This window comes from Saimiri boliviensis, chromosome 2 (assembly GCF_048565385.1).
Source record: "Saimiri boliviensis isolate mSaiBol1 chromosome 2, mSaiBol1.pri, whole genome shotgun sequence".
Classification (NCBI taxonomy): domain Eukaryota; kingdom Metazoa; phylum Chordata; class Mammalia; order Primates; family Cebidae; genus Saimiri; species Saimiri boliviensis.
The window spans coordinates 10014674-10031613 of NC_133450.1; the positions used below are offsets into that span (position 1 = coordinate 10014674).

Here is a 16940-nt window from a genome sequence, read left to right on the forward strand (position 1 = left end):
CTCCCTCATAGCAGCAAGAGGTTCGCTTTGCCGTAACTCTTTGCTTAGGCCAGTTTATGGTCTTCTCTCCCCCCTCCTCTCCCTATCTGTGATTTGCTTTTACACATGAAGATTCCTGGGGCCCAAGTAAAACTGGGAAGAGGGAGATAATACCAGAGATTCTTAGTGATAAACCCCGCCTCCCTCACCCCATCCCAGTGTTCTCCATCCAAGGAAAATGAAATCTCTTGCTTACACAGGTGCAGCTGCAGCATGGAGCAGAGCCCAAAGAACTAGAGACCTGGGGCTGGGCAGCGGGGAGGCTGCTGGGAGGTGTTCATGCTTAGGTTCCACAGAGTGGCTTTGTCTGGTCATCAGCTTCAACCTGGTGCTTCATCCAGACCGTCAAGGCCCTTGGGACTCTGGCTCCATCCTTCTGGTACACCACTTGTTGTGATCAGGGAGTCACCAACCAGTTCCGTATTGAGCAGGATCTTAAAGCATGTGGCTGGGGTGGATGAGTTTGAGTGTGTGGGAGGGAGACCAGCCTGGGTGAGGCCACTCCAGGGAGGACTCAAGTGACTGAGGACAGTGGGTGGCTCAAAGGGGAGAGGAAGAAGGCCTAATGGTGATGGGCTGGAGAGCACGGGACCTATGAGGCCTCAAACTCATCCAGGAGCTTCCTAGCTGTATGACCTTGGCCAGTTGTTGACTTTCTTTGTGCCTGAGTTTCCTCATCTTTAAAATGAGGATAATAATGTACTTACTCCAAAAGATTGTTATAAGCATTGACTGCATTTAGAATAGAGCTTGGTACATAGTAAGAGCTTTGTGCATGTGCGCAATTGTTTTTATTATTGTTATCTAAGGGGTAGGGGACTATCAGTTCCTAAGTCAGGGAGCTAGGAGGTAAACTAAGGCCGGAGGAGCCAACAGGTACTGATTCTGAGAACAGATTCTCAGAAGGTGAGAAATCTGGTAGGCAAATCTATCTGCATCTTTTAGGTACTGGGCAAAGATAAAAGCCATTCATGGATCTGGCCTTGAATAGCATATAACCCAAGAGAGCAAGGCAGATGGGGAAGCAGCTGTTATCCGAGGCAGGGAGTGGCAGAGCTATGAGCAGCCCACACTGAGGGCCCCAGGGGAAGGACCACTTTGTAGCAGAGGTATCATCAGAGGTAGGCCTTGGAAGTGTAGGATAAAGGGAGGAAAGGCCTTCCAGGCAGGGTGAACCGCATGGGCAAAAGCACTGAGACCAGCCCGGAGAACATCACGATCCGGTTCAATTCAGCCAAGATAGATTGAGTGCCTTCCCTGCACCAGGCACTGCCAGAGGTTTGCTACTCCCTTTACTCTTGCCAACCACTTTTCCCGATGTTATTATTCCTGTTTTATAGATGAGTAAACTGAGAATCAGAAAGGGGGAGTAACTCCCAGGGTCACCCACTTAGTGAATGAGTGCTGGAGCCAGGCTTCTAACCAAGTCCTCCCTGGACCGAAAGCCCCCCTCTCTTCATGCCTGGCCTGACTCTCAAGGAGCCTGGCAGGATGGCAGGAGGAGCCGGGCAGTCCCTGGCACCTCCACCCAGGTAGGCTGTTCTCTTCTTTTTCCTGGCTCCACCTTTGCACCAGGACAGCGTGCCCAGCACCTTTGGGCCTCTTTACCTATTCCTCCACATGGCCCTTCAAGGCCAGGATCACACCTCCAGAAGCTTCCTGAGCAGCCAGCCCATGTGGTCCTTCTCTGTAACAAACACGACATCTGCTTACAGGGCACATTGCACTCCACGTGCTTCCTGTGAGCCACTGTCCCAAGCTGGTAAGACCCATCCTCTCTGCTTGTCTTGCCCTCCACTCATCCCTGGTGCGAAGTGCCAGACCTAGCAATGAATAGCGAACAGACCCCATCCTGCCCTCATGGAGCCTGGGTCCTGATGTGGGAGATAAGAGTAATCAGTCACATCCATGGAGTAGAATTACAGACTGATAAGAAAAGGAGAGGTCACCAGTCACCCAATAGTAAAGCACAGGGGTGATGAGAGCATTAAGCAAGCGCTGATGTAATCAAGGTATCAGGGAAGCTTCCCAGGGGAGGCCAGGGGAGGACGTGCATTTGTGCTGAGGGTTGAAGGTGATGGGAAGCTCATCAGAGAAGCTCAGGCTAAGGCAATGGCGTGTGCAGAGGCCGTGAGGCAGAGAAAGCGAGGTGCATCTGGGGAAGCAGAAAAGGGACCTAGAGGAAAACTCACACAAGACAAGGCTGGGGAAAGGCTGAGGGCCATGGGGCCACATGGAACATTTTGGACTTCCTTCCAAGATCCCTGGGAAGCATTTTGGAGGAGGAGAAGCAGGGAAATGGAGCAGCACAGCAGACACTCCTTAAGCTGGAGTGAACACTTCCCACAGAGCTGTTGAATGGCCTTAGCCATGCATTGACCAGCCACCCTGAGTACCACCGCCTGGTGGTAGGTGGCGGCCTCCACCTTAACCTGCCAGGAATGGAGTGGCTTTGAGATCTGTGAGCCCCAAGTGATGCTCTGGCTTGATGCTATGGTTTCCATCCCTTCTTGAGACTGACTGATGCTTTTTTCGAAAGACAAGACTCTATGAAAGGGAGCAACAGTTGACATAACTTTGGCCATGGCCCACAGGAGAGCGGCTCAGAAATTGTGGGTTTTTTGCTCCCTCTGTCATCAATATCAAGAGCGGAACAGTGGCACGCTGCCCACCCAGGCTCCCAACATCTCTGCAGTCGGTCTGTTCATTCCCATCAAAACAACTTTATTTTGTCTTATTGGTATTTGGAGGTCATCAGTCTCTGAGAAAAGCACATTTCCCAAACATGAAACCCATGTACCATAAAAGGAGGAGGCTAGAGATCTTGTCAGGACCTGAGGTCGGAGACGGACTTGACTGACATCATTTTTAGGAAATCTACTCTCTGGTTGGTTCGGTTTGGTCAGAAGCAAATACCAACTGGTCTCTGGGCAAGAAACCAGCACTTCGTAATTTAAAGTCTCTTCCTTGTGGCCAGATTTCACTAATTCTGTCCCCAGTGAGGTTGGGGCTCTGTCTAGGACTAGTCCCACCTCCCTCTGGGCCCCCAGCCCCCCCTCACTGGGCACCTCACTATGTCTACAGGATGGAACCCAGGTGGTCAACTTTCTCTCCCACTGAATCTCCCAACTGGAACCCAGAGGCAGAGGCGGTGGGATCTCAAGCAGGAAGCGGAGACCCTCTTCTCTGAAAAGAATTTTCCCTTCTCCCCAGTGAGTCCTTCTTATGAAAGGCTCATCTAAAGAGGAAAGAGAACATACCACCCTGGCACCCTAAGCTATGTGGTCATTGTTTCTAGCTAATCTGTTCCCAGCTGAGTGATTTGGGGCAAACTGTTTAATCTCCCAGAGGTGTGATCACATCTGTCTCACAGAGATTTAATTGTTAATGTAAAACTAGTGGTTAGATGCCTGGAATCATGCCTGGAATATATCAGTGCTCAGTCAGTGTTCCTCCTTTCTCCTTTTCCTCACAGAGGCGAGAGATTGTCCCAGCCAAATGAGGGTCATGGTCTCTAACTCCTTAGTCAATCAGTATCTATAAGCTGGACCTTCATTCAAGGCATGGAGGATAACTGCAGTGAGGACACAGCAGAGTCCCGTGGCACTTAGAGACTATAGGAATATTCTAAATATCAGCCACGTAACAATAAATAAATGTCATGTGTTTGTGATAAGTGCTATGAGGAAAAATGGGGTGCAGGAAGGGATCCCTGGGGTGCTGTGGTGGCCTGCTGATGGACAAGATGGCATTGAAACCGAGATTCTAAGACTGGAGGGAGGGCGCCTTCCAGGTAATGGGAGGAAGAGCATTCTAGGAAGAGGGAGCAGCCACAGCAAAGACACTGAGCAGAGAACGAGTCTGATGTTGGAAGGACGGTGAGGGTCAGTGTGGCTGGAGCAAAGGAGGAGAGAATAGAAATTAGTGGGGCAGAGTGAACGAGGTGAGATCATGGAGGGCCTTGCAGTGAGGAGTTTTACCTTGGCTTCGATGGGGTGGGAAAGTCATCGATAGAGGGGATGGAGCTGAGGGGTGATGGGGTCTAACAGGTCTTGGAAGGGTCCCTCTGGCCGTAGTTGCACAAGAAGCACTGATAGAGGCTGTGGGGTGGACGATCTGTGTCTTCATCTTCACTGGCCTGTACCCCTCTGTAGGCCTGGAGGTGGTAGGTTGTCTGGATTTCCTGACAGCTAGAATATACCTTCCTCCTCCCGCTGGGATCAGATGCAGGAAGGGGAGGACCTAGTCTCTAGTGGACACCAGGAAGCCCAAGTGCTGTCCACAATCAGGGTGCATGTGGCCTGTGCATGCATGTGTCTGTGTGTGTGCACGTGCGTGCATACATGCATGTCTGCGAGTGTATGAGTTGTGCACGTGTGTGTGTATGTATGTGTGTTCATTCCTGGGACAGATTTGGAGAGAGAACGAGCTGCTCTCTTCCACTGCAACACTACTTCTGAAACCCCTGTGCCCACCCGGCTCCCAGCTCTGCACAGGTGACATTGGTCCTCCCTGTCTCTCTCCTCTGTGACATGCCTTCACCGGCGGGAACCTGTGTTCTTCATGATCCTGCGCTCACCTGATCAGAGTCCTCTTCTCCAAGGCTGCCTGCTGCTAACCAAGCTATTAAGTTCATTCATGGCATAGGCTTTGTAAGCGAGGCACTGACAGGTCCACATATGCTGCTTTTCCAACCCCCACTCCAGGGCCGTGACACTTAATTCATGTGGCAGATTGGAATGGCGAAGACAGAGTTGGCAGCTACATAGTCACTTGTCCTCCCCGGTGCCCGTAGCAGGGACTGCTATGAGTCACACTCTTGCCAGACTTGACCTCAGAATCTTTCCTCAGTGCTCCGGAAATGCTAATGATCAATTGGCATGTTCAATAAGATAAGAGGTATCTAATGTCCCTACGTGTAGGTCCCTCAGTTTTACCTCTGGGGACTTTAATTCTATGACTCTAATGATGGAACTTTTGGCCGCTGTATCTGTTTACTGAGCCTAAAAAGGCGGGATGGGGGGCCAGTGCTGTAGGAAAAATCACTTGTTTCTGTACAATAGACTTTATTCAAGTAGGTGATTCAAGGCTTCACCCTTGAATACCGAACAGGGATTGGTGCCCAGGGAAAGGAGAGTGGGGCACTCACAGATCCAAGCCTGAAATTCAGAGCCCCTACCCAGTGGGCTTGGGACCATGGGCAGGTCCCTCTCTGACCCTTGGTTTTCCCTTTGCGGCCCACCCTACGGGGTTGTCACGGAGATCGAATGAGAACATACACGTGAATCGTCTTTGAAACTTATTAAGTACCCTGCATGTGAAAGGGGCAACAATGATAAAAGGTCTATTCCGCCGATTCATTTTTACTTATCTAAAGGTTTTGGCTCATGGCAGGATCCCACCCCTCGTATTTAATGCATCCCAAGTTTGGTGGCCTTCTAAGTGGTGACAACCAGGAAGAGGTGTGACTTGGATGGGTATCAAGGCCAGATGTGCCCTGAAAACGCCTTGTGGAGGGGAGGCGTCACAGAGTAGGTATGTGAGGTCCTAATTCTGATGCTACCGCTGAGCTGCTGTGCACCCCTGGACAAACCTCTTAACCTCTCTGGTGCTGTAACCAAGTGCATCTGCCAAGTGAGTCACTCATTCTCCAAGGTCCCGTGAGAGCAAAGGATGGCAGATGTGAGGAGGCCCAGAAGCCACAAGTGCTGTACAGATGTGAGTTGCTATTTTATTTCTTGTGATTTGCCCAAAGAGGTAAAGCATTTGGCTCCACCGTCTTCCCTCCAGGAAGAATTAGTTAATTGGCCAGTGACTTAAACAAACACGGGCGACTCTTGGGGCCAGAGCAAAAGGGTCGTGGGGCTTTCTCTGTGCTCTGCTTTAGCTGCCCCGGCCAACCAGAAGCCCCTGCCGAAGCCAGACGAAGCTCTGCCAGCTGGTTTAGAGGGAAATGGGGAGCCCAGTGCTGGAGCCCATGGCCACTGGCATCTCAGGCTTGCAGGGGAGGGGGAATGTCAGTTCCCTGACTCTTCAGCAGATAGGGAAGCGGGTGATGAGGGCAGGAGGAGGGAAGAGAAGGGAGAGCAGGAGAGAGGAGGAAAAAAAAGAAGAGACGAGCAAAAGCCAGAAGCAGCAGGCAGGAGGAACGAGTGACGGAGAAGGAGGGAAACTGGCAGTATCGGGAGTGCTTCTCCCCTTTGGACGAATCACAAGAAAGAACAAAATAACTCCCATCTGTATAGTACTTTGGGTTTCTGGGCCTCCTCACATCTACCACCATTTGCCCTCACAGGATCTTGGAGAATGAGCGAGTATCAACCTCACTCGGCAGATGCACGTGGTACAGCACCAGAGAGGTTAAGAGGTTTGTCCAAGGGTGCACAGCAGGTCATTGGTAGTGTCAAAACAGGTTGATGTGAGCAGGTTTTATCTCTCCCCTATCCATGTACAGGGTCTGCATCAGGCCTTTCTTTGTGGGGCTTTCAGTAATACCTGAGGCTGGGTAATTTATAAAGAAAACAGCCCAGCCAGCATGGTGAAACCCTGTCTCTACTAAAACATGTATAAACATCAGCCAGGCACAGTGGCCTGTGCTTGTAGTCCCAGCTCCTTGGGAAGCTGAGGCACAAGAATCACTTGAATTCGGAAGGCAGAGGCTGAAGTGAGCCAAGACCGAGCCATTGTACTCCAGCCTGAGTCACAGAGTGAGCCACAGAAAAAAGAAGGAAAAGAAAAGAGGTGTATTTTGGCTCATAGTCCTGCAGGCTGTACAAGAATCATGGCACCAGTTTCTGCTTCTGATGAGGGCCTCAGGGAGCTTCCACTCACGGTGGAAAGACAGGGGAGCCAGCGTGTCACATGCAAGAGTCGGAGCAAGAAAGAGAGCAGGGAGACCCACCCTCTTAGACAGCCAGAGCTGTGGGAACTCAGAGTGAGAACTCGCTCATCACCAAGGGGATGGCACCAAGCCATTCATGAGGGATCCGTCCCCATGACCCAGACACCTCCCACCACGCCCTACCTCCAACATTGGGAATCCCGTTTCAACATGAGATTTGGAAGAGATATGCATCAAAACCATATCAGGCTCCTCCAGGACAGGGGTGGGATCTCTCCCATCAGACTGGGGGCCTTTCCAGGCAGGGACCGTGTCAGCCACCTCATCCAGGGACTCCCCAAGATGAAGAAACATGCTCTCCCCACAGCCAAGACCCTCCAAAGTTCATGACCTGCCAGTGGGTCCTGACACAGCCCAAGGCCTACACCTCTGCCGGTCTGACTCCCTTGCTTCTCTTCTCTCTCCTCTTCCCCCGCCTCAGGGTTCACGGACACCTTCAACATGGACACCAGGAAACCCCGAGTCATCCCAGGCTCCAAGACCGCCTTCTTTGGCTACACGGTACAGCAGCACGAAATCAGTGGCAATAAATGGTGAGTGAGAGCGGCCGCCCACACCCAGATACACACAAATTAATTTCAGAATTCCTAACCCACACTGCTGAGAAAAGCAAGTGTACTAGTTACAGTACACATTTTTCTTTGGTTATTTTACATATATATACATACATAATTGCATTTTAGGTTCTGGGGTTCATGTGAAGAACATGCAAACTTGTTGCATAGGTACATACATGGCAATGTGGTTTGCTGCCTCCATCCCCATCACCTATATCTGGCATTTCTCCCCATGGTATCCTTCCCCAACCTCCCTACCCCACACTGTCCCTCCCCTAGTCCCCCCATGTGTGATGTTCCCCTCCCTGTGTCCACGTGTTCTCATTGTTCAACACCTGCCTATGAGTGAGAACGTGCGGTGTTGGATTTTCTGTTCTTGTGTCAGTTTGCTGAGGATGATGGTTTCCAGGTTCATCCATGTCCCTACAAAGGACGTGAACTCATCGTTTTTAATGACTGCATAGTATTCCATGGTGTATATGTGCCACATTTTCCCTGTCCAGTCTATCATCGATGGGCATTTGGGTTGGTTCCAAGTCTTTGCCATTGTAAATAGTGCTGCAATGAACATACATGTGCATGGGTCCTTATAAGAGAATGATTTATAATCCTTTGGATATATACCCAGTAATGGGATTGTGGGTCAAATGGAATTTCTATGTCTAGGTCCTTGAGGAATCGCCACACTGTCTTCCACAATGGTTGAACTAATTTACACTCCCACCAACTGTGTAAGAGTGTTCCTATTCCTCCACATCCTCTCCAGCATCTGTTATCTCCCAACTTTTTAATGATCGCCATTCTAACTGGCATGAGATGATATCTCAATGTGGTTTTGATATGCTTTTCTTTAATGACCAGTGATGATGAGCATTTTTTCGTGTATTTGTTGGCCTCATATATGTCGTCTTTTGTAAAGTGTCTGTTCATATCCTTTGCCCACTTTTGAATGGGGTTGTTTTTTTCTTGTAAATCTGTTTTAGTTCTTTGTAGATTCTGAACATTAGCCCTTTGTTCGATGGGTAGATTGCAAAAATTTTTTCCCACTCTGTTGGTTGCTGATTTGCTCTAATGATGTTTTCTTTTGCTGTACAGAAGCTCTGAATTTTAATTAGATCGCATTTGTCTATCTTGGTTTTTATTGCCATGGCTTTTGGCGTTTTAGTCATGAAGTCCTTGCCTATGCCTATGTCCTGGATGGTTTTGCATACGTTTTCTTTTAGTGTTTTTATGATGTTAGGTTTTATGTTTAAATCTTTAATCCATCTGGAGTTAATTTTAGCGTAAAGTGACAGGTAAGGGTCCAGTTTCTGCTTTCTGCACATTGCTAGCCAGTTGTCCCAACACCATTTATTAAACATGGAGTCTTTTCCCCATTGCTTGTTTTTGCCGGGTTTGTCAAAGATCAGATGGTTGTAGATGTGTGGTGCTTCTTCTGGGGTCTCTGTTCTGTTCCATTGGTCTATGTCTCTGTTTTGGTACCAGTAGTATTCTGTTTTGATTACTGTCGCCTTGTAGTATAGTGTGAAGTCCGGCAGTGTGATGCCTCCGGCTTTGTTTTTTTGCTTAGGATTTCCTTGGCTATGCGGGCTCTCTTGTGATTCCATATGAAGTTTAAAGTGGTTTTTTCCAGTTCTGTGAAGAAGGTCATTGGTAGCTTGATGGGGATAGCATTAAATCTATAAATTACTTTGGGCAGTATGGCCATTTTCACGATATTGATTCTTCCTAAACATGAGCATTTCCATCTGTTGGTGTCCTCTCTTCTTTCCCTGAGCAGTGGTTTGTAGTTCTCCGTGAAGGGGTCCTTTACATCCTTTGTTAGTTGTATTCCTAGGTATTTTATTCTCTTTGTAGCAATTGTGAATGGGAGTTCGCTCTTGATTTGGCTCTCTTTAAGTCTGTTATTGGTATATAGGAATGCTTGTGATTTCTGCACATTGATTTTGTATCCTGAGACTTTTCTGAAGTTGCTTATCAGTTTGAGAAGATTTTGGGCTGAGACAATGGGGTCTTCTAGATATACAATCATGTCATCTGCAAATAGAGACAATTTGACTTCCTCCTTTCCTAATTGAATACCCTTTATTTCTTTTTCTTTCCTGATCGTTCTGGCTAGAACTTCCAATACTATATTGAATAGGAGTGGTGAGAGAGGGCATCCTTGTCTAGTGCCAGATTTCGAAGGGACTTCTTCCAGCTTTTGCCTGTTCAGTATGATATTGGCTGTAGGTTTGTCATATATAGCTTTTATCATTTTATGATACATTTGTCCATACCTAGTTTATTGAGGGTTTTTAGCATGAAGGGCTGTTGAATTTTGTCAAAGGCCTTCTCTGCATCTATTGAGATCATCATGTGGTTTTTGTCTTTGGTTCTGTTTATGAGATGGATTACATTTATGGACTGGCGTATGTTGAAACAGCCTTTCATCTCTGGGATGAAGCCTACTTGATCGTGATGGATAAGCTTCTTGATGTGCCGTTGCAATCTGTTTGCTTCTATTTTATTGAAGATTTTTGTGTCGAAGTTCATCATGGATATTGGCCTGAAGTTTACAAGTTTACTTTTTTGATTGAGTCTCTGCCTGGTTTTGGTATCAGGATGATGTTGGTCTCATAAAAAGAGTTAGGGAGGATTCCCTCCTTTTGTATTGTTTGATTCAGTTTCAGAAGGAATGGAACCAGCTCCTCTTTGTACATCTGGTAGAATTCGGCTGTGAACCAGTCTGGACCTGGACTTTCTTTGGTTGGTAGGCTATTGATTGCTGCCTCTACTTCAGCCCTTGTTTTTGGTCTATTCAAGATTTCAACTTCCTCCTGTTTTAGTCTTGGTAGAGTATAACTGTCTAGGAATTTATCCATTTCTTCCTGGTTTACTGGTTTATGTGCATAGAACTGTTTGTAGTAATCTCTGATGGTGGTTTGTATCTCTGTGGGATCAGTGGTGGTATCCCCTTTATCACTTTTTATTGCATCTATTTGATTCTTCTCCCTTTTGTTTTTTATTAATCTGGCTAGTGGTCTATTTTGTTGATCTTTTCACAAAACCAGCTCCTGGATTTCTTGATTTTTTTTGAAGGGTTTTTGTGTCTCTGTCTCCTTCAGTTCAGCTCTGATCTTAGTTATTTCTTGTCTTCTGCTAACTTTTGAGTTTTTTTAGTCTTCCTCCTCTAGCTCTTTCAATTTTGATGATACAGTGTCCATTTTAGATCTTTCCTTGTTTCTCATGTGGGCATTTATTGCTATAAATTTCCCTCTCGACACTGCTTTAAAGCTGCCCCAGAGATTCTGGTAAGTTGTGTCTTTATTCAGATTGGTTTTGAAGAACGTCTTTATTTCTGCTTTCATTTCATTGTTTATCCAGTTGACACTCAGAAGCAAATTGTTCAGTTTCCAAGTGGTTGTGCGGGTTTGAGTGTGTTTCTTAATCCTGAGTTCTAGTCTGATTGTGCTGTGATCTGATGGACAGTTTGTTATGATTTCCATTCTTCTGCATTTGCTGAGGAGTGATTTGCTTCTGATGATGTGGCCAATTTTAGAGTAAGTGCAATGTGGTGCTGAGAAAAATATATACTCTGTGGAATTCGGGTGGAGTGTTCTGTATATGTCTATTAGATCCACTTGGTCCAGCTCTGCATTCAAGTCCTGGATATCCTTAATTTTCTGTCTTGTTGATCTGTCTAACATTGACAGTGGAGTGTTGAAGTCTCCCACTATTATTGTGTGAGAGTCTAAATCTCGTTTTAGGTCGTTAAGAACTTGCTTTATGTATCTGGGTGCTCCTGTGTTGGATGCGTATATATTTAGGATAGTTAGCTCTTCTTTTTGGATTGAGCCTTTTACCACTATGTAGTGTCCTTCTTTGTCTCTTTTGATCTTTGTTGATTTGAAGTCCATTTTATCAGAGACTAGGATTGCAACCCCTGCTTTTTCTTGTTCTCCATTTGCTTGGTAAATCTTCTTCCATCCCTTTATTTTAACTCTATGTGTATTTGTATGTGGGATGGGTTTCCTGAATATAGCACACCAATGGGTTTTGACTTTTGATCCAGTTTGCCAGTCTGCATCTTTTGATTGAGGCATTTAGGCCATTTACATTCAATGTTACTATTGTTGTGTGTGAATTTGATCCTGCCACTTTGTTCCTGGCTGGGTTTCTTTCCCATTAGTTGGCTCATTTTCTTCATTGCATTTTTGGTCTTTGCCAACTGGTTTGCTTTTACAGTGACTGGTACTTGTTCCTTTCCATGCTTAGTGTTTCTTTCAGGAGCTCTTGTAGGGCAGGTCTGGTGGTGACAGAATATCTCAATAATTGCTTGTCCGCAAAGGATTTTATTTCTCCTTCACTTATGAAGCTTAGTTTGGCTGGATATGAGATTCTGGGTTGAAATTTCTTTTATTTAAGGATGTTGAATATTGGCCCCCACTCTCTTCTGGCTCGTAGGGTTTCTGCCAAGAGATCTGCTATGAATCTCATTGGCTTCCCTGTGTGGGTGACCTGACCTTTCTCTCTGGCTGCCCTTAGCATTTTTTCCCTCGTATCAACCCTGGTGAATCTGACGATTATCTGCCTTGGGGTTGCTCGTCTTAAGGAATATCTTTGTGGAGTTCTCTGTATTTCTTGAATTTGAGATTTGGACTGCCTTGCTAGGTTTGGGAAGTTCTCCTGGATAACATCCTGGAGCATGTTTTCCAGCTTGGATTCATTCTCCCCATCATATTCAGGTACACCCATCAAGTGTAGGTTAGATCTTTTCACATAATCCCATATTTCTTGGAGGCTTCGTTCATTTCTTTTCATTCTTTTTTCTCTTGTCTTGCCTTCTCTTTTTATTTCATTGAGTTGATCTTCAATCTCTGATATCCTTTCTTCTGCTTGATCGATTCAGCTATTAAAACTTGTGTTTGCTTCACGTAGTTCTCGTGCTGTGTTTTTCAACTCCATCAAGTCATTTATGTTCTTCTCTAAGCTGGTTATTCTAGTTAGCATTTCATCTAACCTTTTTTCAACGTTTTTGGTTTCTTTGCATTGAGTTAGAATGTGTTCCTTTAGCTCAGAAAAGTTTGTTATTTTCCACCTTTTGAAGCCTGTTTCTGTCAATTTGTCACACTCCTTCTCAGTCATGCTGTGATCCTGTGTTGCTGAGGAGTTGTGGTCCCTTGAAGGAGAAGAGGGGTTGTGGTCTTTGATGGTTTCATCTTTTTTGAGCTGGTTTTTTCCCATCTTTGTGGGTTTACCTGGCTGTGTTGTCAGGGAGCTGCTTGATGAGGTCACTCGTCTGCCTGTGGAGGCACTACTGGGTTTCTATTTCATTTTTAAATATTTTTTACTAATATATAAAAATACAATTGATTTTTGTATATTTACAATACATCCAGCAACTTTACTAAAGTCATTTATTATTTCTAATAACTTGCTTTTGGATTCCTTTGGACTTTATATATACAATCGGATCATCTGAAACAATAGCAGTTTTGTTTATTCTTTTCCAATTTTCCTACCTTTATTTATTTTTCTAATTGCACTTGCTAGGATCTTCAGTGCAAGGTCAAAAATAAGTGGTTATACTGAATATGCTTTTCTTATTTCTGCTATTATAGTAAAAATTTTCCAATATTTCATAATTAAATGTTACCTCTAGTTTATTTGTTGTAGATATCTTCAGATTAAAGAAGTTTTTTTCTATTCATAGTTTTCTGAGGTTGGTTTTTAAAAAATTGTGAACAGATGCTGAATTTTATCAGATGATTTTTCTGCAACAACTGACACATGGTTCTCCTTCATTCTGTTAATATGGTTAATTACATTGATTGATTTATTTTTTACATTAAACCAAATGCATTCCTGAGACAAACCTCATTTGGTCACTCTGTATACTTCCATGTACATATTCTCAGGACTTTTGTTTCTATTGGGGTATTTGTATCTGTTTTGTTTCATGAGATATTTTGACCTGTAAATTTTCTTTTTGGAAATGCCCTTATCAAGTTTTTATATTACAGTTATTCAGACCTCATAAAATGTGCTGAGAAATGTTTTCACTTTTTCTGTTCTCTGGTAGAACATAATATCTATATTATTGCTTCTTTAAATGTACAGCATTTCTAGGGTTGTTTTGTGGGAAGATTGTTCATCATAGATTCAACTTCTTAAAGATAAGTGATTATTCGGATTTGCCATTCCTTCTTCTGTTAATTTTAATAACTTGGGTTTTGCAAGTAATTCGTACATTTCATTCAAATTTTATCCGCAAATATTTGAATTAGCTTCCTATCATCTTTTCAAAGTCTATATGATCTATAGATCCTCTTTTTCATTTCTCTTTTTGGTAATTTCTGTTGTCCATCTTGTTTTTGATCAGTCTTGCTATGGGTCTGTTAATTTTATTAATGTTTTCTAAGGATAGGCTCTGGGCTTTATTGATTTTCTCTGTTGAATCTCTGATTTCTCTTTCATTGGTTTCTACTATTTTAATTATTCCATTTTTTGAATTTAGTTTGTCTTTTTATAGCTTCTTTAATTGTTGACTTCATGACCCTTTTTCTTTTCTAAAATATGCATATAAGGCTCTGTATTTCCTCTAACATTGCTTTAGCTGCATCCTACATATTTTGATGTTTTCATTACCATTCAGGTTAAAAATAATTTCTAATTCTCACATGATTTCTTCTTTGGACCTTGGGTTATTTAGAAATGTGTTTTTAATATCCAACTATCTGGATATTTCCTAGTTGTCTCTCTATTATATTTCTAATTCAGTTCCACGGTGGTCAAAAGAGATGCTGTATAATTTAAATGCTTAGATGTTTGTTGGCAAAATTTTAAATTACTGATTGAGTCTCACTGCTTGTGATTGGCCTGTTCACAATTGCTGTTTCTTCCTTATTCAAGCTAGGCTGGTTGTATTCTTCTAAAAATTTATTCATCTCCTCTAGATTTTCTAGTTTGCTTGCATATGTGTTCATAGTGGTCTTGAATGGTCTCTCATACTTCTGTGGTGTCAGCTGTAATGTCTCCATTTTCATTTCTAATAGAGCTTTACAACCTACTTGCAATTAGTATTCTTACCACTTTCTAAGTAACACAAGAACTTTACAAGAGTTAGATTCCTGTTCCCTGTCCTATCCTTAGTATTATCGTTGGCGTATATTTTACCTTTGCATATGTTATAAATTTCACAAGACATTATTGTTATTGTTGCTTTAAACTGTTTGTATTTATCTCTACTTACCCACATAGCTACCTTTTCTGGTGTTCTTCATCTTGTTCATATAATTCTGTCCTCTCATTTGAGATAATTTTCTTTTACCCAAGAACTCTGCTTAGTATTTCTGTTGTGTAAGCCTGCTCACAATAGTTCTTTCAGCCTTGGGAGTTAGGTTTTCTGTTTGTTTTTGTTTGTTTGTCTGAAGAAATCTTAATCTCACCTTAATTTTATATATATATATTTTTTTAAATTGCATTTTAGGTTTTGGGGTACATGGGAAGAACATGCAAGATTGTTGCATAGGTATACACGTGGCAGTGTGATTTGCTGCCTTCCTCCCCCTCACCTATATCTGACATTTCTCCTCATGCCATCCCCCCAACAACTCCCCACCTGCCGCTGTTCCTCCCCTATTTCCCCCCAACAGACCCCAGTGTGTCGTGCTCCCCTCCCTGTGTCCATGTGTTCTCGTTGTTCAACACCCGCCTGTGAGTGAGAACATGTGGTGTTTGATTTTCTGCTCCTGTGTCAGTTTGCTGAGAATGATGGCTTCCATGTTCATCCATGCCCCTACAAAGGACACGAACTCATCGTTTTTGATGGCTGTGTAATATTCCATGGTGTATATGTGCCACATTTTCCCTATCCAGTCTATCATCGATGGGCATTTGGGTTGGTTCCAGGTCTTTGCTATTGTAAACTGTGCTGCAGTGAACATTCGTGTGCATGTGTCCTTATAGTAGAATGATTTATAATCCTTTGGATATACACCCAGTAATGGGATTGCTGGGTCAAATGGAATTTCTATTTCTAGGTCCTTGAGGAATTGTCACACTGTCTTTCACAATGGTTGAATTAATTTACACTCCCACCAACAGTGTAAAAGTGTTACTATTTCTCCACATCCTCTCCAGCATCTGTTGTCTCCAGATTTTTTAATGATCGCCATTTTAACTGGCATGAGATGGTATCTCAATGTAGTTTTGATTTGCATTTCTCTAATGACCAGTGATGATGAGCATTTTTTCATATGTTTGTTGGCCTCATGTATGTCTTGTTTTGCAAAGTGTCTGTTCATATGTTTTGCCCACTTTTGAATGGGCTTGTTTGTTTTTTTTCGTGTAGATCTGTTTTAGTTCTTTGTAAATTCTGGATATCAGCCCTTTGTCAGATGAGTAAACTGCAAAAAATTTTTCCCATTCTGTTGGTTGCTGATTCACTCTAATGACTGTTTCTTTTGCTGTGCAGAAGCTGTGGAGTTTGATTAGGTCCCATTTGTCTATTTTGGCTTTTGTTGCCAATGCTTTTGGTGTTTTGGTCATGAAGTCCTTGCCTACACCTATGTCCTTAATGGTTTTGCCTAGATTTTCTTCTAGAGTTTTTATGGTGTTAGGCCTTATGTTTAAGCCTTTAATCCATCTGGAGTTAATTTTAGTGTAAGGTGTCAGGAAGGGGTCTAGTTTATGCTTTCTGCACATGGCTAGCCAGTTTTCCCAACATCATTTATTAAACAGGGAATCCTTTCCCCGTTGCTTGTTTTTGTCAGGTTTGTCAAAGATGAGGTCTGTGGCATTGCCTCCAACGTCTCTGTTCTATTCCATTGGTCTATATCTCTGTTTTAGTACCAGTACCATGCTGTTTTGATTACTGTAGCCTTGTAGTATAGTTTGAAGTCCGGTAGTGTGATGCCTCCTGCTTTGTTCTTTTTGCTTAGAATTGACTTGGCTATGCAGGCTCTCTTTTGGTTCCATATGAAGTTTAAGGTGGTTTTTTCCAGTTCTGTGAAGAAGGTCATTGGTAGCTTGATGGGGATAGCGTTGAATCTATAAATTACTTTGGGCAGTATGGCCATTTTCACGATGTTGATTCTTCCTAACCATGAACATGGAATGTTTCTCCATCAGTTTGTGTCCTCTCTTATTTCGTTGAGCAGTAGCTTGTAGTTCTCCTTGAAGAGGTCTTTTATGTTCCGTGTTAGTTGTATTCCTAGGTGTTTTATTCTCTTTGTAGCAATTGTGAATGGCAGTTCGTTCTTGATGTGGCTCTATTTAAGTCTGTTACTGGCGTATAGGAATGCTTGTGATTTTTGCACGTTGATTTTTGTATCCTGAGACTTTGCTGAAGTTGTTTATCAGTTGCAGGAGATTTTGGGCTGAGACAATGGGGTCTTTCAGACATACAATCATGTCGTCTGCAAATAGAGACAATTTGACTTCCTCCTTTCCTATTTGAA

General features: G+C 43.8%; 1 protein-coding gene across 1 annotated transcript in view; it reads left to right on the plus strand.

The window, feature by feature from the left end:
• ITGA11 (integrin subunit alpha 11) overlaps nt 1-16940 on the plus strand; it is a 148734-nt gene that overhangs the window by 21646 nt on the left and 110148 nt on the right. Inside the window, exon 2 of the mRNA XM_003929689.4 lies at nt 7362-7473. Coding sequence (XP_003929738.3) covers nt 7362-7473 — 112 coding nt within the window. The remainder of the gene's footprint in view (nt 1-7361; nt 7474-16940) is intronic.